Below are 26,195 nucleotides of genomic sequence, written 5' to 3'. Positions count from 1 at the left end.
TTCCAGCCGCAGCATAAAGCGCAGTGCAACACAGAGCTTAGAGCGAGTCCCGCTTCGCCGGTCGATCCGGAAGAAGCGGTGATTTGTAAACAGTTCAGAGTAGTCAGAGTGGGAAATTAAAAGCCTAATATTAACTTAATATCTGAGACATGTCCCAGCCTGAGGAAGACGACAGGTACTCAGAAGACGCTGCACCTTTGTCCAACTTCTCTAATCTGAGTAAGTGTCGATTGCTGTGATGAGCTGTTTACTCGATTATTTTGTTTATTTCGACTTTTTTCATAGTGAATAAATTACACAGTTGACTTGTCGAAGCTACAGTGTTGGATAGTTAAAGCGGGTTTGTCAAATTCACCGGTTCACAAAGTAAAACTGAAAGTGACCGGCTTAAACAACAGGAAACAAACTTTTAACAGACTCTCATTATTTCCCCCAAAATAAAGGAATTGCTAAAGGTAAAGAGAACAGAAAGTCGGATGAAATCGGTGAGTGGATTCAAAAAGAACTAGTTTCAACCCTTTCATCCTCTAAACAAAGATCAGCCTTAATGGCCTCACAATAACAAAGTGAAAGTATTTTCTTTTTTTCCCACCAGAAGTCGTTGTTTTGCTTTGTGGTCATGAAATACCACTAGACTACCTGATTGCGTGGTGCAAGTACTGTCTTAAACAGGTGTGTTCATTTTAAACAGCCTAGTCTTCTGAACATGAATGTGGTTTATTCTTGACATTTTAGATATTTTACATACCTTACAAATAAATATTACAAGCTGTTGTAAACGGAGCCTAATTCTCCTCTAATGTTGTTTCTTTGTTTTAGAACAAAAACGACTTCACCTGTCCCAGATTTGATGAGGGCAAGAAAAAAATATGTGGGAAGGGATTTTCTTATCAGGTCTTGTGTCAGAAAGCGAAACTAACTCCCGAACTGAAGGAACACTTTGAGGAAAGACTTGGTGCATTAACTGCTGCAAGACTCTGTGAATATAAACCAGTAAGGATAATTTTCAGTTCAATTTTTTGCTTAAAACATTCCTATAGATCTGTAATGTGACAAATTTTACTACATCTTGTGAAAATTACATCTGCTTATTATTATTATGATTATTATTATTGTTGTTGTTGTTGTTGTTGTTGTTGTTGTTTTGCCTTAAACTGACCCCCCTTCCAAACCCGATGTGATCAGTGTCCAGGGTGCCAGTCTTATGTGGAGAGAGCAGATAAGAAAAACTTGTGTGTCCGTTGTACCATCTGCACCTCCAGGACAGGGAGCGCGTATGAGTTCTGCTGGAACTGCAGGAGGGAGTGGAAGGGGCCAGTTGTCAGTGCTCTGAAGTGTGCAAACGACGGCTGTGGAAAGCAAGAGGTAGGTCTGCTTCATAATTGTAGTATATTTTAGTTAAAAATTCGTACTCCAGCTGTCAGTATTGTAGACTGGTTCTTTGGTTATGATTCTGCAATAATATACATCGACTAGCCACTTTATTAAAAACACCTTGTTTCTTTACTCTTTCTCCATTTTATCCACTCCACTTATATAGGTGCACTTTGTAGTTCCGCAGTTACAGACTGTAGTCCAACTTTTTCTCTGCATACACCCCTACCACATCAGTGTCACTGCAGTGCTGAGAATGATCCACCACCCAGATAATACCTGCTCTGTGATGGTCTTCTGACCGCTAAAGAACAGGGTAAAATGGGGGTAACATAGTATGCAGAGAAACAGATGGACTACAGTCTGTAGTTGTATGTAAAATCTGTAAAACAGTTGTGTTATATAAAGTACAGCAGAAAATGACAGAACCAGAGACTGTGCAAGTTTGTACTTTAAAAAGGACACTTTACTAAACTTAGCATTACTCTAATGTATAAATGTATCCTTTTTATCTTTACACTATGCAACGCTTTCAGTTTCATAGTAATACAGATGGAGTTATTTATACTGGACCAAACTATTAAACATTAAGTAAATATAGTGATGAGGATAAAAAATAATTATAATTTATAGAGAAACAGCATTGAGAATATAATCTGAATGCCTGAATGCTAATAGTGAGAGAGAGAGAGAGAGAACTCTACATTCAAACTCTACAAACTCTAAATTCTTTGAAATAAACATAAAAGTCAGAATTCACAAATCAGTCTGTTTTTTTTTCTATTCTAAATATAACATAAATTTTCAGTGTTACCAAGAATTTATCTTACATTATCACATGCACAAATGTAGAGTAATGTTTTACGATCTTTTAACAGGTCAGTCCACCTAATCCTCTTGTATTATGTCAGCCAGAGTTTAAAAGGTACAAACTCCAGAAAGAGAAAAATGATGTAAGTAGACTCCACATGTTTACATGTTATGTGATTATATAATTAGAGATTATTCTAATGATGTTTGTGTTTGAAGTTTCATATATTTCTTTATTTTTTTCTGTAGATATATCCAATGACAGACAAAAATCCTGCCAGAAAGCGCCTTGCTCTGCTAATCAACAACATTGAGTTTCAGTATTTGAATGACAGAATCGGGGCAGATAAGGATGAGCTTAGCATGGAGAAGCTGTTTGAGGGTCTGGGTTATGCTGTAGTGACACTCAGGAATCTATCTGCCAAGGTAATTACTAATAAACATCAGGTGGATAACATTGTTTTAAGGGCAGCCCATGAGGTGGTTTATCATTAGTTACTGAGTTGCTCTGTTTTGGTCTGTTTGGCAGGGTATGGACACCGCTATGCGAGACTTCTCCCAGCGAGAGGAGCATAAACTGTCAGACAGCTGCTTCGTGGTGTTCATGTCCCATGGAAGTGCCTCTGGATTACATGGAATTTTTGACCTAGAAGGTAATGATGTCTTTTCTACGAATGAAATCTTCAAGCACCTGAACACACCAAACTGCGCAGGATTACGTGACAAGCCAAAAATCATCCTCATCCAGTCATGTAGAGGAAGTGAGTAACACACTGATCACAGCACTCTTTTTCTTTACAGTTATCATGTGTTCATCTGCACTTCTCTGTCTGTTTTGAATGACAGTAACGTTTATTGCTAAGACTAACAAAAAAAATCTATAAACGTTTAGGTGATGATGGTGAAGTGTATGTACAAGACAGTGGAAATCAGCGTTTACAAACAGAACATCGTGAGAAAGACTTCTGCTGCCTGAGATCCTGTACTCCAGGTAAATATCTTTGTTCTACACAAGAAATGTGTAGGTACAATCCAAATGATAGTTTATCAGAATCCTGTTATGCACCAAAAGCTACATTCATATTGCACATAAATGTTTTTTGCCCAAACATGACACAGACTGAATGTTTTCTGTCTGAACACGGGAATTGGATCTTTTCAAACCATTTTTGAGCCATTATGTGTCCTTGTGATCATAATAAGAATGTTCAGAATTAATTTTTTCCCTTTGCATTACACTACACTGCGTATGCACTTATCACTTTCATCCTCAAGTGTCCAGCTAACTTCATAATAGAACCTGTGCATGCAGGCCCTTTCTGAATGGAGGTCTGTTCACTCTAAAGACATATGGGTCACTACAGCAATGTGAACCATTAAGAGAGAGAGGGAGATCAGATCTGAGAAAATAATCGTAATTGAAAATTAAGGCTTGTAATGTGCAGCAGCTGAACTCATTCAGGATCAGAATCAGGCTTTTTTGGCCAAGTATGTTTGCACATGCAAGGAATTTGGCTTCACAGTAGCACACAGTACGCAACAGCTGACAACAGTATTTCATATTCTACACTCTCAAAAACAAAGGTGTTAAAAAGTGTTCTTTGCTAAATGCCATAGAAGAACCACATTTGGTTCCCCGCAGAATTTTTTCAGTGGGTTCATTTGTTGTGAATGAGAGTATAAAGGAGTATAAAGAACCTTTTTAAAGCTTAATGAACCTCCACAGAAAAAAGGCTCTAGGAAGAATCCTTAAATTGGTATAGAACCTTCACCTTATGTGGAGGTTCTTTGAGCCTTAGAAAAAGGTTCTTTCTACTCACAAATCTCTTCTTCTGACATGATTCTTTAGGCAAATAAATTAGCAATATGTATGGCAATTAATTGTCAGTTAAAATTTCATGACCATGACACGCTTGGTATAAAACGCAAAGCACAGCAGTCGCATAAGAAGTAGGAATACTGATAATAAAATAAATAATAAATAAAATTTGAAAGCTTATTACAAACAGTATATCAAGTAACACAACACTGCTTATGTTCAGTAGGTCTTTGTGGGTGTAATGGCATGAGACGTGGAGTTGTTTTAACCCTCATCAGAATCAAGGTCATATTTATTGGCCAAGTATGTTGGCGCACACAATGAATTATGCTTCTGGCTGTTGGTGTCTCTCTAGTATTATATGCAGTATACAGACAATGTACATATGATTTACATACAATACACAATATATAGCCAACATACAGATTACATAAGGACACGCAATATGCATAAGTGTGTGTGGTACTGCAAACAACAGTGTATACATCATGTACAGGAATGAAATTGTAGCGTACAATAGTATGGGTGTGAGCCAGGGTGTAATAACTATCTGGAGAAAACCAGAGTAGCTATGGCCATTTAAGTGAAACGACTGCCTGAGGGGATGAGCCTGCAGTCCTGATGGTGGTCTTAAAATGTGTTCATGTGAAATCTCACTGTAGTTCAGTCACACAAATTCCCAATCGTGTAAAACAGAGAAATAAAATATAACTAATCCAAACTAACTTGCTCTTTATTCATAATTTTTTTACATACAGATACTGTGTCCTACAGGGATAAAAAGAAAGGGTCTTGTTTCATTCAGGACATTGTGGAAATATTCAACCAGTATGCCCACCAAGACCACATTGAAGAGCTGTTTAGAAAGGTGCGTGTCTTGATTATATTTCTGTCTAGTAGCAGGTCATTTTCTCAGTGCAGTTCTGTGCTGCTATCAATTATTACATGGTAAGTTACCATATTACTGCTTTCACTGAAATATTTGTGATGTATTGTTATATTTACCAACAGGTTCTCAAGAAATTTAAAGAGACCCATCCTACACAAATGCCATGCAAAGAGAGAACAACACTCTCAAAGAGGTTCTACCTCTTTCCTGGGCTGTAGGTGACTTTGGACACATACTCATATTGTTGTAGAGGATATTTCCCAGTACTGGTAACATGTAAAATGTGACAATGAGATTTTTTGTTTGTTTCTTTTTTCCTCAGGAAGCTTATTGCTTAGTAGATTATTCTATGTAAATAGTGATCTGTCCCAGCAAGCAGCTGAAAATTGTATACCGTGAACTTTGTAAATTGTATACCGTGAACCCATTGACCACTAGGAAAAGCTCCAGCTGCCCCCCGCGACCCAGAAGGATAAGCAGCTTAGAAAGTGTGTGTGTGTGTGTGTGTGTGTGTGAGTGTATAGAAATATGTATACACATTCTTCAGATGTCTTATTTAATGGCTGGTATGTTTAATTGAAATTTGTGGCAAGAAGAGTGTGTTTTTAGCCCTTCTTCTGAAGCCATATTCAGAATTGTTCTTTTGATGATTTTGGACAAGTGCTCAGGCAAAATAGTGCTGGACAAACTAATCTTTTTGTGTTTTCTCTTGATTTGTAAGACTTCCAGGTAAATAATAAATGAAACATTTAGCAAGTTTGTCTTAAGGTGCAGAACTATGTGTTCTTGCTAAGAACACATAGCTGCTACCTGCTACCATTTGTAATTTCTTAGTCAGTTTGATGACAGCACTGCAGTTTCCACAGTCCATCACCATATAGAAACTCTGTTTACCATCAATCTTAATGAAATCAGAAACAAGGTTAGGTTGACATCAATATATAATGAATTTCCATTTTTTTAGTTATCACTTTGGGGGCCTGTATATTTTAGCTCTAAAATCATTATAATAATCTGAAAATCTTCCATGCACAGCATTGATTAGCAATACAGGAGTGCCATATCTGTACAATAAAGTAAACAATTGTTTAAAGTGCATTATATAATGTAAAAGCCTCTCCATATGACTGTGTTGAAGATGTCTTTGTGGCAGAGTCAGTTTACCTTTCATACAGAATAGCAATGAGTATACCAGTTAAAGTATAAAGCAAATTCTCAAATTAAAGACTAGCCTACATACATTTATTTGATTTGCTTACTTGGCATATTTTTTTCTTATTTACCTTCAGTCAAAGTACATGCTGAACCCAGAACTGAAGTCACTGAAGTCATCAAAATATTGTTAATTGTTTTTTAATTTAGGGTAATATATTTTGCAGTCTTACTCTTATGTCCAGTTGCAATGTGATTTAAATGCCCAAAGCATTAGGAACCTGTATGCACTGTAAAAAAATGGTAATCTTAAAAAAAATTAATGTGGTAACAAGCAGTTTAACTGGTTTTATTCCACTCTAATAAATACTTGAATGAATTTGTTTTTAGGTGTTTTTAAATGAATAAAACATTGGTTAATCCAAAGTATTTATTTGAGTTTAATAAAACTAGTTCAATTATTTGTTACCATTTTTACAGTGTGGGAGTCTCTGTATGTCATGTTTGTGCCTATGATTCTATGTCTAAAAGTGTCTAAACCCTGTGGTCATTTGTGGACATGGGGATGAAAAAAAGCAATGCATTGATTTTACTTGACTGAAACATGTACATTATCGCCACATAGATACAATATACTTACTGCCAAAAGTAGGTAAATGGAAAACTGAAATTGTGTGGATGCAATAAATATATTTTGTCCATGTTTAATGTGGAACTCATTTGAATTAAAAAGAAGACAAAAAAAAGATTAACCTAAAAAAGTAGGTAAACTTTGAGCTGATTCACAGAATAATAATCTGTCTTACATCCTGCTAACTTAGTTGACATTTATTTTTTAGGCAACCAGGTGACTTAATTTTTTACTTTCTACTTTTTTTTTGTATTCCTTTTTCAGTGGGGTAAACTGTATGTGTACTGCATTGTTTGTACAGCAGAGGGTGACAAGTACTAGTTCTGCTGGCAGTGCTTGTGAGAGTGGGGAGAATCTGGAGGTGTTCTGTTTATCTGTGCCCAGCTCACTTTTTACGGGGCGGCAAGAGCGGAGAACCCCGTCTTTCGGGTGCTCACTTAAAAATTTATTAGGAACATCATTCTAATACAGCGTAGGACCCGCTTTGCTCTAAGGACACCTTAATTCTTCATGGCACAGATTCAACAAAGAGCAGAGGACATTCCTTAGTGATTCTGATCTATGTTGACATGTCAGAAAATTGCTTCAGATTTGTAGATATATATGAATGTATGTATCAAAAAAACTGACCCACCACCCCCTTCCCAGTTATATAAAAAAATGTTATGGGATGAGAGATGCAACAGGCGAAATGAAATAAATATTAGGACAGTAATAAAGACCATGGGAGGCACATAATACGGTTGAATAATTAAATAATGAGAAGGGCTTTCTATCAGAAATGGTCAGTTTTTGGACAAATGTGGTAACTGTTTGAAAAAAGAAAGAAGACATTGCCAGATTTTGTAAAATGTGTTGAACCTCTTGGTGTGAATGTAATTTCTTCTAGTTCTTCTAGGAAGGGCATTAAATCAGACAGCCATGAGAAGTCTGAAGGAGGGAGATTTCCAGTATAAATATACGCACCTTCAAGCGATTAAGGATGCAAAAGATCCTATTGGTGATTAAATTCAGATATATTGCTGGTGGTTCAAGATAATAATAAAAACTGTATATACATAATAAGCATTCTGTCTAAATCCCTGATTTTTTGTCATTAAAGGGCCTATATCATGGGAAGCTGAATTTTCCTCACGTTATTGAAATAAAGGAGTAAACATTGTTAAAGTTTCAAAACGTACTGTTCACTTCCCAGTCCGTACAGTCCATATATGGAATAAGGAGTGTTTCAGCTCTGAGTGCTTTTTGAATGATGCACAACACAGGACTACCAATCAAACAGAGCTCATTTACATGTATCTGTCTTAAAGGCACTGAAACCAAAGTAGCCTGTTCAATTCTACTGGCAATACGTAAAAAACGAGATAATCAGTTTGTTCATGGTTAACATGAGCTCACAAAAGAGAGAACTGGGGCAAGAAGAGAAAATATGAGACAGGAGGGGTGTGGGAGAAAGAGAGATGATACTAAAAATGTAAGCTATGTGAAAATGCACATGGTGTGCTACACACGCTATAGCACTATTCTTAATGAAAACACAACAAATAAATCATTTTTAATACAACTTTATTTAATAGTAATATGTTGACTCTTTAGCCCTATTTAAGCTGGATTAGTTTCACCAGAGAATAAATTTAAACTTCGCCCCCAACAGGACTTGCCATGCTGAGAAGTACCTTCAGATTTAATTTCATTCTCCATCACTAAAAATACAAATATTTTAGATTACAGTAGTCCTGCTTGAATTGGAAGATAAAGGAACTTTGCCAAGAGCTGTATTTTAGCAGTTTACTTTGTCTCCAAGTCACCGAAAAACAGAGGTGCTGTTGTCTGATAGCAGGATTTGTTTTGACATTGCAGCCAGGTTGATTTGAACAGGATGACTATTTCTGAAGGAGCTCTCAGTTGTGCAAACTATAGAAGGTAATTTGCTACGGAATTATTACTGCAGAGATTTCAATGGTAATCACTTAAATTCCACTACCTCCTCAGATAAAACTAATCCAGCTCAACTAGGGCTTTTAGGTCAACAGTATTCTGTGTAAATTTACTACAGTGATATGTTATAAATCCAAGTTACAAAAACAGCTTGTGACCATTTTCTTCTTTACTAATTGTCCTCACAGCAACATTTCTGAAGGACTTACAATACAGCCTCTGTAAAATTGTTTGGCTTTTATTTTAGACAGTCAGATGAAGGAAGAAAAACATTCTAAAAAGGTGACAGTAATGACAGCTTCCTAAAGCATACAAACGTGGTTACCAAGAACTGCTTACTAACGTTACAGATCATGTTTCATGTTCATGTTGATGTTTGTGATCCTTCAGCAGATGTCTTTTCATCCCCATCAGCCTTGCAAGAGCATCACAAGTTGTGGCCATTCAAGAAACATCACAGAACACATGGCATTAGATCATTCAACAGTGCGTATATTACATTTTTGGTATTATTTACTGCATATCAGTGGGCCTATGGGGTTGTTTATTTGGACACATGCCCAGATAGAAACACATTCCCCCAGTGGAGTATCACTATCGACAGTTACTTTAGGTAGGATTTAAAAACTGTCTGTAAAACAGTCCTGAGACTTTTTTCTATGCTCTAACAAGGATTTGCTGAAACCATGACAAAGCCTTACCAGGATTATGTCTCTGAATTTCAAAGAGTGTACTGGTGTACATGCTAAGCATATGTATAGAGTCTAATAATGTTTACACTATGTAAACTTTTATACTATGTCCATTCCAAACTTGACAGATTAAAAAAAAAATCTAAAAACATTTTCCAAGCCATGGCTGTGTGTAGCCAGTTGCAATGAACAACAACTCTGTTTGAGCTTCAGAAGAGCTTAATCTGACTGTAAGAATGACATTCACTATGAGACTAACCATGACGTTTAGTCAGTGGCTAAGTTTAATTCATGTCTAGAAGCCTGTCATATTCCAGTAACACTGAACCACAATTTGGGCCTAAATTCTAACAGACGTGTTCATCGGCTTTTTCTTGTATAGCAACTGGGAGCAAATCTAACTGTAGCTTGAGATAATTCTTCACTCTATGTTCGTACACCTCAGCACATATTCACTACTTATCTCCACTTGCTTAATTTTAAATCAAAAGAATTATAAATTATATTTCTAAAAAATAAATTTACTGGATATTTAAAGAGATCAGCATCATTAGACACTGAGTCACTGTACTTACTTTTCCTGTAGAAGACTAAGTGAGCATCCCAAGACCTATGAATCACAATGTATGATGACTTCATTATTGGTAATTTCATTGTAGATTCATTGTAGGGTAAATTGAGGGAAGAAGCCCCCCAGGGTAAAATATCCAATCCCACCACCCTGACTTCTCTCTAGTGATCAAAAAATGGGGAGAAATCTAATTGCAACACATTTACTTAATGGCTATGGTCTAATTAATTCTCACATTTCATCTTGATGACCACATTTCTCTGATTTATTGACCCAGAAACGTTCTTGGGGTCAGCTGATCTAATCATTGAGACATTAAATTTACTTTTAAAATGTAACATTTTCAGTGTTGGGGTTAGGTTCTTTAACAGTTGTTAGTTACTAAATCTTTAAAGATTGAAGGAGGTTCTATATAGCACCAGAGAGGTTTCTTCTATTGTTACAAACTTGTATAGAAGCCTTTTCAAAAAGTTTCTATGTAGAGCCACATACAACACATTATCCATCAATCTGAAAAATGCTTTCATGATGCAAAGAGTTTTTGAGTGTTCATGGTTCTATATAGAACCATTTTCTTTACTAAAGAATTATCTTTTATAAGAGTGTTGAAGACAAAGATCCTACCAGGGGGCTTCTTACTCCAGGTAGGGGGGGCATCATCTTTTTGTGCTACCAAAACAAAACTGCCTGTTTTCCTTATTTCCCTTTGCTGTAGGTTTATGCATCATCATACTGTACATACTCAACCCAAGCATAGATATAGTTCAGCTTTACAGTAAATGGACATTGTTCTTAAGGGGGGGGTGATGTATTTTCCTATTTTCCCTACTCTGTGAGCATTTTTAGATTCTATGACAGCATACTATACCGTTTCAGTATCCTTTCATCCGTCTGTGGAAGAGCACAAGAGTGAAATCATGTTATGTTACACCGTGAATACATTTATATTAGACTACTTACAAAAAGATATGAGCATCTTTTTGTCATCCTTGAAAGATTTAATGACAGCAGTGTAATGACCACTGCTGAAACTGCCCTTGTGCATGATCACAGCATAAAGTTCAAACCCATGACTCTGTGGAGAACATTTTGGGTGGACATCGTGTATTCATTATATTCCCTACACTGAAGATTTAGGTGGTGCTTAGGCAGGCATGTGGTGTACCTCCAAAAAAGGCTGAGAGGTATATCGACTGGACAATCAATTTTGCTCACAGAGTTTCCAGATCTGTTGTATCTCCAGAGCTGCATAGTCAGTATTGTTGGATAATCCAGTATTTCAACACTCTGAAAAACAAACAACAAAAAAGACAGGTAGCTGAATCAGGAATGTGAGTTTTCAATGAAAATAAAAAAAACTGCCTCAGTTTAAAAGCTAATTTTAAATCGACTTATGAAACTCAAATGTTATTGTTTAACATACATATTATCTATGATCAAATGAGTCAAAGAAACACCACTGTAACCTGAAAAATTCAGAATTGCTTTCATTCAGAATTGGCATAATTTACCCTTAACATGTCACCATGCTTTTTACAAATGTTACAGTACATCTGGTTATATCCATCCAGTTTTTCTGGCATGAAACATAATTGCAGACCTTGTTCCTGAAATATAAATGATGAAATTTAATTTAGAAGACTTTTTTTGACATAAATATTGTATGTTTGAATGTGTTTTTCTTTCTTTCTTAACAAGAGTTAGAGGAAAACCTTCTTCCTTACCACACTGTACAGTTCATTTCTGGAAGTAACATTGAGAGGGATGGTCAGCTTCATATTGGTCTCATTCTTTTCAGTTGTGTGGTTGTTTGGACAGATGTATGTGTGCTTTTCTATTATCTCAAACACCTACTACAATTATTAACATGATTAGTTCAACTTCAAAACAGTAATCTTTGAAAGATTGTTGTTTATAATAATACCTGACCAGGATTACACTCACTGAATGCAGTACCTCAGATATGCAGAATACAAAACTAGAGACTACACACAGTCCTCACAGCAAAGGAAAACAAGAGTTTGCTTCTTTAGTTTTGTACTGGAGATACAAGGCTAGTATAATAGAAATCTATGTCACTGAAGAAGATTTTGGCTGAGAGCCTTCCATTATATTTTAGCCATATTAGCCTCACAGTTCTGGTGCAAAACTATTAAGATTTTGATGCTTACACCAGATATTGGTATCATCTCAACAAAACTACATACTTAAAAAGATCTTAACATTCCAATCTGTAAAAGAAGTTATGTGACACAGGAAAAAATGTATTGAACACAGTTAGAAAAAAAACACTAAACCAGCTGAATCTACTAATTAATTCTCTTACCAGTACTAATTAGAATCAGGTGAGTTAGTGCTTGTTGATAGGTTAGAACTCCCACTCTTTAAAAAAGGGGTGCCCACCTCTGGCTCAGAAATGGCTCTGCATATGACCCTGAAAATATCATTCCTATAGTGAAGTTTGGAGGTGGACGTATCATGGTATGGGGCTGTTTCTCTTCTCATGGTACTGGCAGAATCCAAATTATTGAAGGGAAGATGAATGGAGCCATGTACTGGACAATTCTTGAGAAGACTCTATTGTCATCCACAAGGATGATGAGGATGAAACGTGCATGGATGTCCAGCAGGTAAAGGTGCTGAAATGACCCAAGTGTTGAAATGACCCAGTCAATCACCAGACTTAAACCCAATAGAAAATTTGTGAAAGAAACTGAAGATCAAGATTCACCACTGACCCCCTGGGATCTTCAAGATTTAAAAACTGTTTGTGTAGAAGAATTGGGCCAAAACCCCACCTGAAGAATAGTTTCATCATACAGGAAGCATCTTGAAGCTGTTGTTACAAAAAAGTATTAAATACATTTATACAGTTAGTGTTCAGTACTTTTTTCCTGTGTTATTCCACTTCATTGCACATGACTTCATTGCACATGACTATTATTCAAATTTCATGTGAATAGCTGCATTGAAAATGTTTAATTAAAAAAAAATGTTGACATGTTGAATACTTATTTCACACACTGTATGTGGATTGCATTCATTTAGAATTGTAAGAAAATATTCAGCTGCATCTTCCTGCTCATACATTGAAATGTCAGTCATTAGCTAGATTTGACTTTCTGTGCAAACTGCAAGCAATGAAATGAAAATGTGTAAAAAAAAACATTTTTTTTTATTTTTACTACTCAGCAGCTTGTTTTCATCAAACTGACTTTTAAGTTGTGGTTTATGCATAAGAAAGTTTTATTTAACTACGCTGTGAAAAACAACTGGGGATTTTAATTTATGAAATTAGTGTGTGGGGGGTGCTGTTACATGTAAGCAGTCTCTCCCTTCACAAGTGTGCCTGCTCAACAATTAGTCATGTGAGAAGGACCTCAAACCAATCAGAGGCCTGGCTGGTGTAGTTGGGGGAGGAGCCTGGGCCTTAAAAGGAGGCCTTCAAGATGGCTGAAGAGAGAGGGCTGGTCATATGTGTGCTGTGTTTTAGTTTGTGTTTAAATCTCTTATGTTGGGAGTGTGCTTCTGTTTTAGGTATTTACCTCCACACATTTAACATTTGTTTTGCAAGAGATTATTTAATTATTTGTACCACCTGGGGTTTCAAAGAGGTAAGAGAGGTGTGCCTATACATTCGTGCCATGTAAAAGTCTACTCTGTCTAGTTCCCTAGGTTAGAGGGTGGGAAGTGCCACTTATACTTTTGATTATTGGCCAGGGAAGCTTTTGTTTCCTTTTTTTAGGTTAGCTAAGTACTTTTTGTTTCAGAGTAGGCAAGCATGGTTAGGTTTAGTTTTGTTTTTTTCTTTGGTGCCGTCAACAGTTTGACTCTTCCAGTGTGGTACGAGGCATCATAGCACACCATTTGACTGTGGTTGGTTTTAATTAAATAGCCTCAAAAGCTCTGTTGGTCAGTTCCTCCAGCTTTTAATCCATCATCACCAGTACAGTCTTTTAATGCCACATTACTGATCCCACAGCACCTTAGACAAAATGTTGGGCTGTAACTTAAATTTTTGAACTTCAAATAATAAGTTGACAGGACATAAACCACAGACACATAAAACACTTGTTCTGTTAACTTACTATTCAAAAGTATAGTGTGTGTGTATGTGTGTGTATGTATGTATGTGTGTATATATATATTTATATTTATACACACACACAGTATGTCTTTTAGAAGATTATGAAAAACATTTTTAACGCTTTAGAAAGTTTGTCAACATATGCTATGGAAATTGTTGGTAATATTTTATGAATATTCACAAAACTTTTGTTTAACTTTTTTCAGGAGAAATAAAATAAATAATACAAAAACCAAATGTGATGTGATGGGTTTCCCTCACATTAAACTAAATTACAGCAAACACATACAAAAACATGAAAAGACAGCAGCCTTTCTAAATGGAAATGATCAAACAGCTCTATATGACAGAAACATGATCTCAGTTAGTGCTGAGCAATATGAAAAGATATATTGATATTGTGATAAATTGTTACAATATAATACAATATGCTTTTCTGAACATATCATGCATATTGTCAGTACTTTAGAACACTGACCAACTGCATGTTTCAGGGCAAATAGAGTAAAATTAGTCCTGTTTAACTGGATTTAGTGCAACACAGTATGTCACACATCGAAGTTTCTAATGTAGATCTATTGGTTCTGTTGTCTCTGTTCCAACTGTTCAGTTTACTGAAAAAAATAAATATTGTGATATATCGAGTGTCATGAAAACTTGAAGTATTGTGATGTTGGATTTTTGCCATATTGCTCACCTCTAAGCTTTGTTCTGATAAAAAAAAAATAGGCCTAATAATATGTCGGTATGTTGATCACATATTGCATACTTCTTACTACTTTTAGGCACAAGCAGTACCTGTGCAGTATGTAGTAGGCAATTTCAAACAGCCATGTTTCCATCTCTAATTTCATGTATGTTGCAGCTTCCCTGACTTCCCCATAACCTACAAATCAGAATATTCTGTATGTATCATTAATCTATTTGAACCATTCTGTGAGAAATCTCTTTTTTTTGCCACATAAAGCTGTTGGAGCACTTTCACTTAGAAAGGCTGTAGCCTTTCCAGCTCTACCTCTAAACCATGCTGTAAGATGCACATGAGGGAAATGCATCACATGATGCTAAATTTATGTGCAAATTCTTCTTGAAAAAAATGTGTTTCAGGTATCAATGGAAATGTTTTGCTAAAGTTGAATGGAAGTTTGAAACTCATAAAATATTACTGACACAATATTACTGTTTTCATAGCCTGTATTCTCAAACGTTTTGAAGTATTAAAATGTTTTTTTTTGTAAATTTTTGTGCAATAAAATAATTCAGTACCTCAAAGAAGAGAAAATGGACAAAATGAACTGATGTAAGATTCTGATTGTAACAGGTCAAGTTTGTCTGACCCACTTCTCAACTTACAGTTCCATATGTTCAGGCTTTGGGTCACTCTTAAGAGAGAGGCACACTGGTCAGATTCTCCTCTGTTTAAGTTTTCAAACAGCTCTCTCAGTGAGGACAGCAGTTCCACACCTTCATTCTTCTCATGATTCTGAAAACTGCTGACATCATTAGTCATCATGATTTCACAGTGCTGTCACTCTTCCCGTGTTGAATGGATGTTGATTGTTAAACCTAATTTGAGGATTGTTTTTTTGTACTGTAACATTTATTTCTCTGTTTCTGTTTCTTTAATTCTCCCTGTCTTGCTTTATAAGTTGGTCATCTAACAGCTTTCATGTCGTCAGAATGCTGAAACACGTTAAAGCTCACATTTCCTGATTAAATACATCAACTGTTGAAAAATCTAGTCAACTAACCCCAACACGCTCTCTCTAAATTCAGTGGTTATAAAGAGTGTCTGCAGCACAACATTTAAATAGCAGGTCGCTCCCAAGTTCGTCAGACCGACATGAGGAGCTACAAGGAAGAAGATGAATTAGTCCATAAAACATGAAAAAACAAACTGTCATAATGAAACATTGTTGTGCTACAGAAAATACAGTAACTTAGACTAAGAAAATAGCATATAGTAATACAAAAAATGACAACAAAGTACATGGCTGAAAATATATAAACATAAGTGTTGTCCAAAAGAAATAAATAAATTATTCTTACATGCCACAACATATCCCATCTTACAGAGTTATCTACACCAGCTGTGAGAACACTGAACGATATTCTCTGTACAGGCTTATCCAGGCAACAGCAAAGGCACTCTTTCGATGAAAGTAACTCTACTTCCCCTTACCAGACACACCTGAGCATGAAGTGAAGTCCTTCAGTGGGAGGGAAACTGACCTGTAAATAAAACAAGACATTTATTTATTTTTTATTTAGGCTTTCACTGCCCTCTTATGTTGAGTCACTTTCACTTACTTAAAAGCAGTCACCAACATGCAGTGTTTAGTTTCGATCTCTAATATTTCTTTCACTGTGTTTATGCTTAGCTGTGGAACAGCTGCTTCAGTCTATCGCTGATGACTGAGCAAACTATCACTGATGGCCACTCTAGGCTCAGAGCAAATTGTAAGCAAAATCATTCCATGTTTGAGGCAAGGCTGTGGCCAAATATAGCCTTAAATAAAGCCAAGAAGTTTGTGTGGAACTGCCATGTTTCTTCAATAACATAAAATGCTACAGTATGTTTAACCACTTCTTGCAAGGGATACATTGCAAGGGAAATAGTGCCCCAAAGAAGACCTATTTGTTACTACTGCTTCACTTTTATCCATCATTACATAAAACAAAAACTCAGAAGACACATGGAGGTTCACTGGTTGTTTTGGATAGTAAATAAAATGGTTCTATTTGCGTTGCAGAGATCACAACGCTTGGTTCTTATCACCAACACTGTAAAAAGTCACTACACTTGTCTTCAATAGAATATTTCACATCAAACCACTAATTAAATTGCTTCAAACATTTTAAAAATGAGTGGAATTATTATTACTCTTTAAGGTCACCATGGCCAATGCAAAGTGTTAACAAGAGGGGAATAAAGCCCCCCGTAGCATTGCGCTGTGCAACAGTGGGACTGTGTTTTCTAGTGTGATATCCAACACCAGTAGCTCACTAAAACCCATGTGGCTGAATGCAATTCAATCCTCAAGCAGTGTTCCAGCATCTAGTGTTTTGAAAAATCAGTGAAATTCAGCATGCTTGCAATAGCCAAGACCAAAACAGACATGACAGATACAAGTGTCGTTTTTCTACAGGAAGAGACTTTGCTACTGTACTGATTCCATTGTGAAAATTTGTATAATGCAGGTTGTGAACTTGACATCAGCCTCTATTGTTAGCCAATATTTCTTGGTAGACTTTGGATGGGGCACTTCGCTGCATAATAAAAAGTTCTAGATGCAGAGCTGGACATGTCAGAGATACACTGCAGTAAGTGAAGCAAAATGTGCTTGAGTAACATTGAGAGATTTTCCTTATTTTGACAAGCATTACTGCATGATTGAAACACTACTGCTAGGTTTTAAGCAGATAATTAAGTGATGGTTATGTTGACATTAAAGCTTTAGTAGTAGTGTAGCCTCAGGGGTTGTTCTAGGGCAGTGGTCACCAACTCTACTTTTAGAGATCTATCTTCCTGAACACTTTAGCTCCAACCCTAATCTACCCACTTGGCCTATCTAATTATGCCTTCACAACTAAACCTTGTGAACTGACACACTGGTGTGACTGAATAGTGAGACTTCTTGAAGTATCAAATACTGGTTGACTGTTGGAAGATTCATTCACATGTTTGAAGACGTCTGGAATGGAGAAAGATTATTTGTGCTACAGATCCGAGTGGACTGACAGTCTGTGGGAGGAGCTACCTGAGTTACGAAATGTCACTGGCATGATAGCAAGGCGTTGTTGATACCAGGTGCAAAGAAGAATGCAAAATCCTTAGCTGGGAGATGAGAGGCGGGTGTAGCCGAGTGTGGATATAAGAATCAATTTCTTTGTCTGAGTGAGAGCTCAAAGATTTTACTGTCCCTTTGGGTTTGCTATCCTTTTAAAGACAGCCAGGAAACTGGTGAGTAAAAACACAGTGTATGTGTGCAGTGAAGAGTGATAGAGAGAGAGAGAGAGAGAGAGAGAGAGAGAGAGCTTGCCTGTGATTAAAATATATGCATTGAAGATTGAGAGAGAGAGAGAGATTAAGTGGGAAAGAGAATGATAGACAGAATTTTAATGGATATTAAACCATTAATTTGTCCCTGTTTGTTTACCTGTTACAAAACCACAAACAATGAAATGCATTTCTACTATTTTGATACCCTAAAAACAGGGATTTCACTGCCTTTTTCCTTTGTGACCTTTAGATCAGTGCTTAATGGTCTGCAAATGAGTACATGACAGGAAGTTTTCTTTCCTCTCTATATGTTTTCACCTACCAGTAGAGATACAGACAGGAGGTAGGATAATTAGGCAGGTTGAAAATGATGAAGATGAAGTGTTACACTACCACTTAACGCAATAAGCACAGTGCACAGATATCAGTGCACATTTAAGACATATAGCAACTGTGATGGTGTTAAACAACTGAATTTAATGTGGATACTAACTTAGGATCTTCTGTTAAATGCTACCATTTTTTAAAGTTATAGCAGTCATAGCATTAACACTCTTGAATTTGCAATTCAGCATTTCCACCTTAATTTATTTTGTCCTTTGTGGTTATTTCAGTAAGTCGGTATAAGTACAAAGGTTGATCCTCCCTAAAGATTTCATACCGATGGGCACGTAAACTTCAGATTGTTCATTGATGTTGCAAAAACAATAATAGGTTGTGTGCAGAAACCCTGACACACCCTTGATGCAACAGAAAAAACTGGCCATACATTGTCTAGCATTTATAACAGGTTTTGTAACATACTTCATACATGAGTCATAACTCATGTTTTCAGCATTTTCCACAAAGCATGTATAGAGCACGTAGTGTTATCAGTGAGGCTGTAGTGTGATGAATGCAAAACAGGAAATCCAGCTTCCAAGCTAATTTTAGTTCACCCACAGTCTGTCAAACCTGGCTAACAACTGCTCCTATTCAACTTAAACCTCTGTTTAAAAATTCAAGCTGGTATAACTTCCCTATAAAATGCTGTTTGTGAAAAATCAGTGGAATTCACCTCTAATTTTACTCTTCACATTCTGAGAGTTTGTCTTGACATGCAATAAATTTTGAGTGCTTGCAGAAGCCAAGACCAAAACAGACATGACCTATGTTTTTAGACATGACCATGACCTAGACCTACGTCCATTTGCTTTTGCCACAGCAAATAGACATATCCCCTCTGGCGGACCCAGCCCCACCTTTTACAATAGTCCTTAGCAGTCTAACCTCATGAATAAATACTGAAGAACAAATAACCTAAAACTAACAAGTAAACATTTCATGGAAAACGCAATGTTTACATATCACTTAGCTCCTTACAGTCACCGATCATTTAAATGGTACTCTGTCTTTGTACGGATTGTTTCACTCCATCATTGAGGAAACCAGTTGATGTCTCAGAAAATGTCATTTAAAATTGTGTTTAAATGAACTTTTAAATGAATGTTTATGACATGTCTCTACTTTTTTTAAGAAACTCCTATTTAAGAAAGATTTCCCTTTTTGAATATTGAGAACAGCTTACAACGATAAGGAAATGCAATTGCAAATAGGAGATTGTTTTTCCATTTTTTACATGTTGGAGTCATACCATTATGACAATGAAAATGTCAAGCACTTTGCATTTCCATTTTAACTTGTTTCAGCCATTGCAGAAATGCAAACTCAAATACATATTTTGCATTTAAATTTGAATTATGTCTTGAATAATGCACATTTACATTGGAACTGCAAGTGTAAATACACAATTTAATAAGCATTTTCAAATTTGCATTTGAATTTGAAAAAGTCTGGAATATGCTGCCATAGTTAGGAAGCCCAATCATACAACCACACCCTTCAGGTCTCATGCATTGGCTGTGAGGGTCACGCATTGGGCCAGGTCTCAGCTCCCTAGTTAGCTCGATATCTTACCTCAGTTTCCTTTCTGTCTAGCTGAGAGGATAATGTGTCTTTGGTGTCCATGATGAATAAAGCAGTGTATAAAGACGTAATCACAAAATTCTTTACGGTCCGCTTTGGTCGATATCCCAAAAAACTGGCTCTTATAGTCCTCTTGTAGTCCTCCAGTTTGAAGTGTTAACTACACATTCACAAATATATCTACATTTTTTCCAGCTAGATATGTTTCCTATAGCAGTGAACCACTTTGTGCAAAGTCTGACAAAAAACAATACTTTTTGTTTTCCACACCTGGGTTGCCTGTACAGGCATGCTTGGTATTGTTGTGAAAGAACACGAGGCAAAACACATGACACTAAAACAAAATAACCTATCAACACTGGTTTTATGTCAAAATATTCCTTTAAGTTTGAATAATCTCATATAATCAAGACACATAGGAAACAAGTAAACCATCATTCATCATCAGACACTTATTTATCACTGTTTCAATCTTTTTTCTTATGTATGTTTGTATGTATGATTTTAGGATTAAAGACATGGCTACCTCCAGCAATTCTTTAAGCGAGGAGCAGGTAACATGCTCAATCTGTCTGAACGTGTTCACTGACCCTGTCACCACTCCATGTGGACACAATTTTTGCATGACTTGCATCAGAAGGCACAGAAACAGCAGTCCACACTCCCAGTGTCCACTGTGTGGTGAGAAGTTTGACTCATCTAAATTCAAGATAAACACAACAGTCAAAGAGATTTCAGAGCACTTCAAAGGGAAGAGGACGCAGGTGACCTGTGACAGCTGCTCCAAGAGAAAGCGGAAAGCTCTGAAATCCTGTCTACACTGTGAAACATCTTTCTGTGAGGTTCATCTGGAACCTCATAAAACTGCAGAAAAACTGAAGAAGCACAAGCTGATTGACCCTGTGGAGAATCTGGAAGACTACGTATGCAAGAAGCACAAAAGACCTCTGGAACTGTTCTGCAGAGATGACCAGACATATGTGTGTTATTTTTGCACTGAAACTGACCATAAGAGTCACAACACTGTTCCCATGGACGAGGAAAGTGAAGTAAGGACATTTACCCATCTCAGACAGAATGTATCGCAAACATTGAGCAATATTTGTATTCTATGCAAATCTCAGTTCCAAAAAGTCAGACAGTGTGTGAAATGCTGATAAATACAGAAAGCATTGATCTAGTATTTTTTTTAAGTAATTTTGGACCATTTGTATTGATCGATGAAATTTTAACACAATAGAAACAGTAACTGGAGTTTTCAAATGATCCAAAAAAGTAAAACATGATAAAAATGGAGGTACAAGGTTTTTGTGTGACAACAACGATATGTTGCTCCAAAATGTGCATATGTCTTTCAGCGTTAATGGCGCCTTCTAAGATATACAAATTTGCAATGCAATGGTACACCCCCGTATCATGAGAGACCCTGGCTTTAGAACAGATGCTGGCAACAATCTGGATGGTCTATTTCTTCTTCGGCCCAGAGAACATGACGTCCATTTTCCACTAACAATCTGAAAGGTTGTGTTAAAGGAATTGAAGGTCATGGGCATTAAGTTGTGTTTTTTTGACCTTGTCCTGTATACACGGAGATCTCTCCGGATTCCCTGAATCTTTTGATGACAGTTTGCACTGTACACGGTGAACTACCCTAAATTTATTACAATCACTTGTTGTGAAATAAACTGTTGTTCTTAAACTGTTAGCAAAGTGTTGAGCCTCAACCCATCTTTGCTCACAAAGGAGTAGGCCTTTCCTGGATGCTCCTTTTATACACAAACAAGATTACATCACTTGTTTAAGATGTTTTTTTGAACATCTCTCAATCTTCCTAGTCTTAAACTGCCCCTGTCCCAACATTTTTGGAATGTGTTGCAGGCATATGTTTACAAATAAGTTGATAAAGTAAAACATTAAATGTCTTTTTACTGTTTTCATTTAAATGCAGGTCAAAGTGGATTTACAAAACACTGCTTTCTGTTTTTACTGTCCTTTCACATACTGTCCCAACCTCTTTGGAATTGATGCTTGTAATTGAAATCAAATATTCAAATGTGTGGCATAAGCATGAAATTGTGGCTGATCTCTAGAGGATCTGTCTAGAATCTTCCCCATTAACTTGACTTAGTACTTCATAATGAAGAGGTTCTGTCACATATTGGCTTGTCATTGATCCCTGGGTTTCGGTAGCAAATGACGGCAGGGTTATTCTCTATCCTTTCTTCTCTAAAATGTATTTGGAAATCACAACCTAAAGTCAACTGAATATAAACTAAACAATGTACATCCATTATTAAATGACAACATCTGATCTGCCCTCAGGGCATGTTTGAATTTTGAATTATAGAACTCGTTCATGCTTAAATGATTCTTTGCATGGTGAAACGCTCCTTCAGACTGATTGAGAATGTGTTGTATGTGGTTCTATATAGAATTTTTGAAAATTGTTCTATATAGCACCAAAAATGATTCTTCTTGTAACTATAGAAGAATTGTTTTTGGTGCTATATAGAACCACTTTCAAAAAAATTGATACTGAAAGCTTGACATTGTAACAATAGAAGAACCATATACAACACATATGTTGTATAACAAATGTCCATTAGGATGAAGAACAATTTCACCATGCAGCTACTTAAGCTTGAAGTGAAATTCCCTTTATTAAAGAAGCCTTGAAGAACCATCTTTTTAAGAGTGTGAAAAAGATTAAGTAGGTCCTCAACCAGCAGCAAACAGATTTTATTTAAACATGTAGAGAAAGGACTGTTTTGTTCTGTTTGAAGAAAGTAATGATAATAACAGAAAAGTTCAGTTTCCACTTACCTCAGATGGGGCACTGCTCTTAGCACGTCTTGAGAACAATTTCTGTGTCCACCTTGCTCGGAGACAGATACAAGTCTGAGATGATGATGATGTAGAGAAGAAGAAAAAAGATGTTCCTGTCTCTCCACAGATTCTCCAAGCAACAGTGAAAATAAAGATGCAGATGATGATTCAGGACAGAGAGCAGAAGATTGCAGAAATCAAAGATTCATTAAGATTAATTAAAGTGAGTATGGTTTTGACACTTAACAAAGCTGTTTTTTGAATTGCCTTTTTGTTGCAGTTATGCTCAGTATGTTTTTTTTCTTTCTACATTAGGAAACAAAAGAGAGAGAAACACAAGAAAACTTTAAGTTCTTTAATCAGCTGATTGAGGGAAGCCATGCTGAGCTGCTTGAATCTATGGAGGAACGAGAGAAAGCAGCAGAGAGGCAAGCCGAAGAGCTGATCACAGAGCTGGAACAAGAAGTCAGCGAGCTAAAAACAAAATATGCTAAACTGGACCAGCTTTCAAATCCAACATACCACCCTTACCAACTGCAGGTGAGCGTTCTCCTCACTGCTCCACTGCAATACAACACACTACACCATAACGCTCACAGTGCTAAAAGAGAAAATGTCCTCTGCTTTAGATTCCTAGCTACCTAAGCAGCAGGAAGCACCAAACTGATGTGGGTTTCCACACTCATATTTATTTGGAACCTTTGAGGTTAACGCTGTCTCAACTTCAGGAGGGCCTAGATGAGAAGATAAAAGAAATAGGTAAGACTTTGCAGTTAACATACTTCCTTCTACAGATATGGTGTGTTAATGAGTTATAAAATACAATACTGTCAGTTCTAATGCAGAGATTTGTGAAAAAGAGAGTAAGTCATTAACACCTTGATTCATTTCACTTAATGTTACAGTTTCTAAAGAACTGAACAGCATTCGTCGTTATTCAGGTACAGATAATTTTCTTTTTTATACTATCGATGCCCATATCCTACATTATTTATTGTAAAAATACAATTTTTTCTCCTCAGGTCTTAACACTTGTACAGTTTTGTTTTTCAAAAACAGTCATGATTCATTTATTTTTCATTTTTTATCTTTATACCTTACAATTAAACAGGCTATTTTCATCACAGTGACTTTAACACTGATAAATGTAAATGATCTCTGTTCTGATTGGCTGCCCTGTGTTGTGGCTGAAACACTCCTTACAACTTCAGTGTGAAATGGCAGAGCTTAACTACAGAATAGGCAGATATATGTAAATGCATCGCTTTTGGTGACATCACAAAAACAATTCAGCTTAATTCCAATGTGGAGAATTCGACAGAATTTTAAATCGAGCTGTTTTCCCCACAGTAAAACATTTAATACTATTTAATAAACAATTATGCATCCTAACCTTAGATATTTACAGGGATTATGTTATGATGAAATTTCAACCATTTTTTTAATGATTTTACAGATTTCTTTAAAAGGAAAGTTGAACAGTGTAGTTTTATCATGAGTTTCATTTTTAAAAAATGCTCACCCACATTTTCATGTCACTACTGTAACACAAATGGTTTTAGTCCAGAGGCCACACCTCTGCATTTTAGAGCAGGAAGAGAGACTGCATCCCTGTCCCTCATCACCACATGGGGAGCTGTTATATCTCACTCTTTTGAGGTAAAAGTGTTCCAAAGTCTGAAATCAGAATTGTCACTACCGAAACACATGTTCTGCGACTATGTAAACCTTTTATGTTTAAATAAAAAAAATTATGATTTCATGTGTGTACAGCTGCTCAAAGCTGAATTTGTTAGTCATGTACTGGATAGCGTTTTTTGAGTTACGCTCACAGTTAACTTAAATTGTCACTACCGAAACTGTCATTACTGAAATATTTGGTCAAGTTTTGGTAGGGTTATCACTGTTTTGGTAGTGACAAAATGGAATGTTCTGTTAAAAGTCCAAAATGTGTTTTCAGCTGTGACTTTGAACGAATTATACGATCCATATATGGATTGTATGGACTAGGGAGTGAATGGTGCATTTTGAAACAATGTTTAATCTTCTTCCTAAAAAGACTTACTTTATTTATTTTTCTTTTATTAAATTTATTTTCTATAATATGAGCCTTTCTGAATCTTGAACTATCACAAAGCTACAGGGAGATTCACTCCAAAGAGGCCCGGAATATTCTGTAATAACTCTCGCTAGGACAAAGCAATCTGAACGAAACAATGTGCAATGTGATCCTCGGTATATGGAGCTTCGAACAAGCTGGGATGCCCCTCCGTCGGAGCAATGAGGTAGGCGCCGGATAGCCATCGCAACGTTTAATCTCCTCATGTGTCTGGCAAAAAACAGAGATCACTTCCAGCATCGCATGATTACACATACGTCAAGATATGTAGCGTATTTTTTTGGTTCAGATTGCTTCATCCTAACGGGAGTTACAACAGAATATTCGGGACCTCTTTCGAGTGAATCTCCCTGTATAATGTGATCCTTGACTTGTCTTATTGACTATTAATGGAGTACTTACTATCACCCCCACAGTTGATGTGACTTTAGACCCTGACACAGCCCATCCTGAGCTCCTCTTGTCTGATGATGGGAAGCAGGTGTGGAATGGAGGCAAAACACAAAATGTCCCTAACAGTCCATTTAGGTTTGATTGGTGCTCCTGTGTCCTCGGAAAGGAGGGGTTCTCTGGAGGGAGATTTTACTATGAGGTCCAAGTGAGTGGGAAGACCGAGTGGGATTTAGGCATGGCCACCGAGTCTATAAACAGGAAAGGGGATGTTGAGTTGGGTCCTGAGAACGGTTCCTGGACTATATGGCTGAGGAATGGGAATACGTATGATGCAAATGAGATACCGCCTGTTCGTCTCTCCCTGAAAGAGAAGCCCCAGAAGGTTGGGGTCTTTGTGGATTATGAGCAAGGTGTGGTCTCCTTTTATGATGTTGAAGCCAAGTACCATATATACTCTTTCACTGGGCAGTCTTTCTCTCAGAGGCTTTACCCATATTTCAGTCCTGGTGAAAATGAAAGGGGCAAAAACTTAGCTCCACTAATCATTACAGCTGTAAGTAACACTGAACAATAGATCAGCCTGGCTACACTGTAAGAGTCAACTTGAAATTTCAACCATCTGCACAGATGTATTTTTTTCATCTTCTTAGTTTAGCAATACAGTTTGAGTTGGGATTAATCAATAAAACAATTGCTTATTGTTTTTACTCAGTCCCTAACCCCACCCACCCCTCCTACACACACAATTTAATGGATGCAGTTAAAATTCTGTGTAACTTCAGCTTATAAAGAGGTGACCACATCAACTGTTTTTAAAGTTCAGATCAACTGAAACTGTATTTTAGTACTAAGATGCCAATAGTCTTAAATTTTTACACTGCAAAAATGGCTCATCAGATCAACCTAAAGAAATTACTTAATGTGGT

At 36.6% G+C, this 26,195-nt stretch overlaps 2 protein-coding genes across 2 annotated transcripts; both read left to right on the top strand.

The window, feature by feature from the left end:
- The first annotated feature begins 15 nt into the window (after window positions 1–15).
- Window positions 16–5,651, top strand: casp23 (caspase 23, apoptosis-related cysteine peptidase). The gene is made up of 12 exons (XM_036597758.1): window positions 16–219; window positions 444–485; window positions 596–672; window positions 820–993; window positions 1,186–1,365; window positions 2,253–2,327; window positions 2,434–2,610; window positions 2,714–2,945; window positions 3,077–3,175; window positions 4,762–4,871; window positions 5,015–5,106; window positions 5,215–5,651. The coding sequence occupies exons 1-12, from the start codon at window positions 150–152 to the stop codon at window positions 5,228–5,230; spliced, it is 1,344 nt and encodes a 447-aa protein (XP_036453651.1). The 5' UTR covers window positions 16–149; the 3' UTR covers window positions 5,231–5,651.
- A 12,129-nt stretch (window positions 5,652–17,780) lies between these two features.
- LOC118825459 (nuclear factor 7, brain-like) lies at window positions 17,781–25,843 on the top strand. The gene is made up of 7 exons (XM_036596053.1): window positions 17,781–17,927; window positions 20,440–20,980; window positions 22,885–22,980; window positions 23,073–23,297; window positions 23,387–23,516; window positions 23,663–23,698; window positions 25,293–25,843. The coding sequence occupies exons 2-7, from the start codon at window positions 20,450–20,452 to the stop codon at window positions 25,841–25,843; spliced, it is 1,569 nt and encodes a 522-aa protein (XP_036451946.1). The 5' UTR covers window positions 17,781–17,927; window positions 20,440–20,449.
- The last annotated feature ends 352 nt before the right edge of the window (window positions 25,844–26,195 follow it).

Source organism: Colossoma macropomum, unplaced genomic scaffold (assembly GCF_904425465.1).
Source record: "Colossoma macropomum unplaced genomic scaffold, Colossoma_macropomum, whole genome shotgun sequence".
NCBI lineage: Eukaryota > Metazoa > Chordata > Actinopteri > Characiformes > Serrasalmidae > Colossoma > Colossoma macropomum.
The sequence above is the reverse complement of the archived record's forward strand: the minus strand, read 5'-3'. Positions and strand labels throughout refer to the sequence as shown.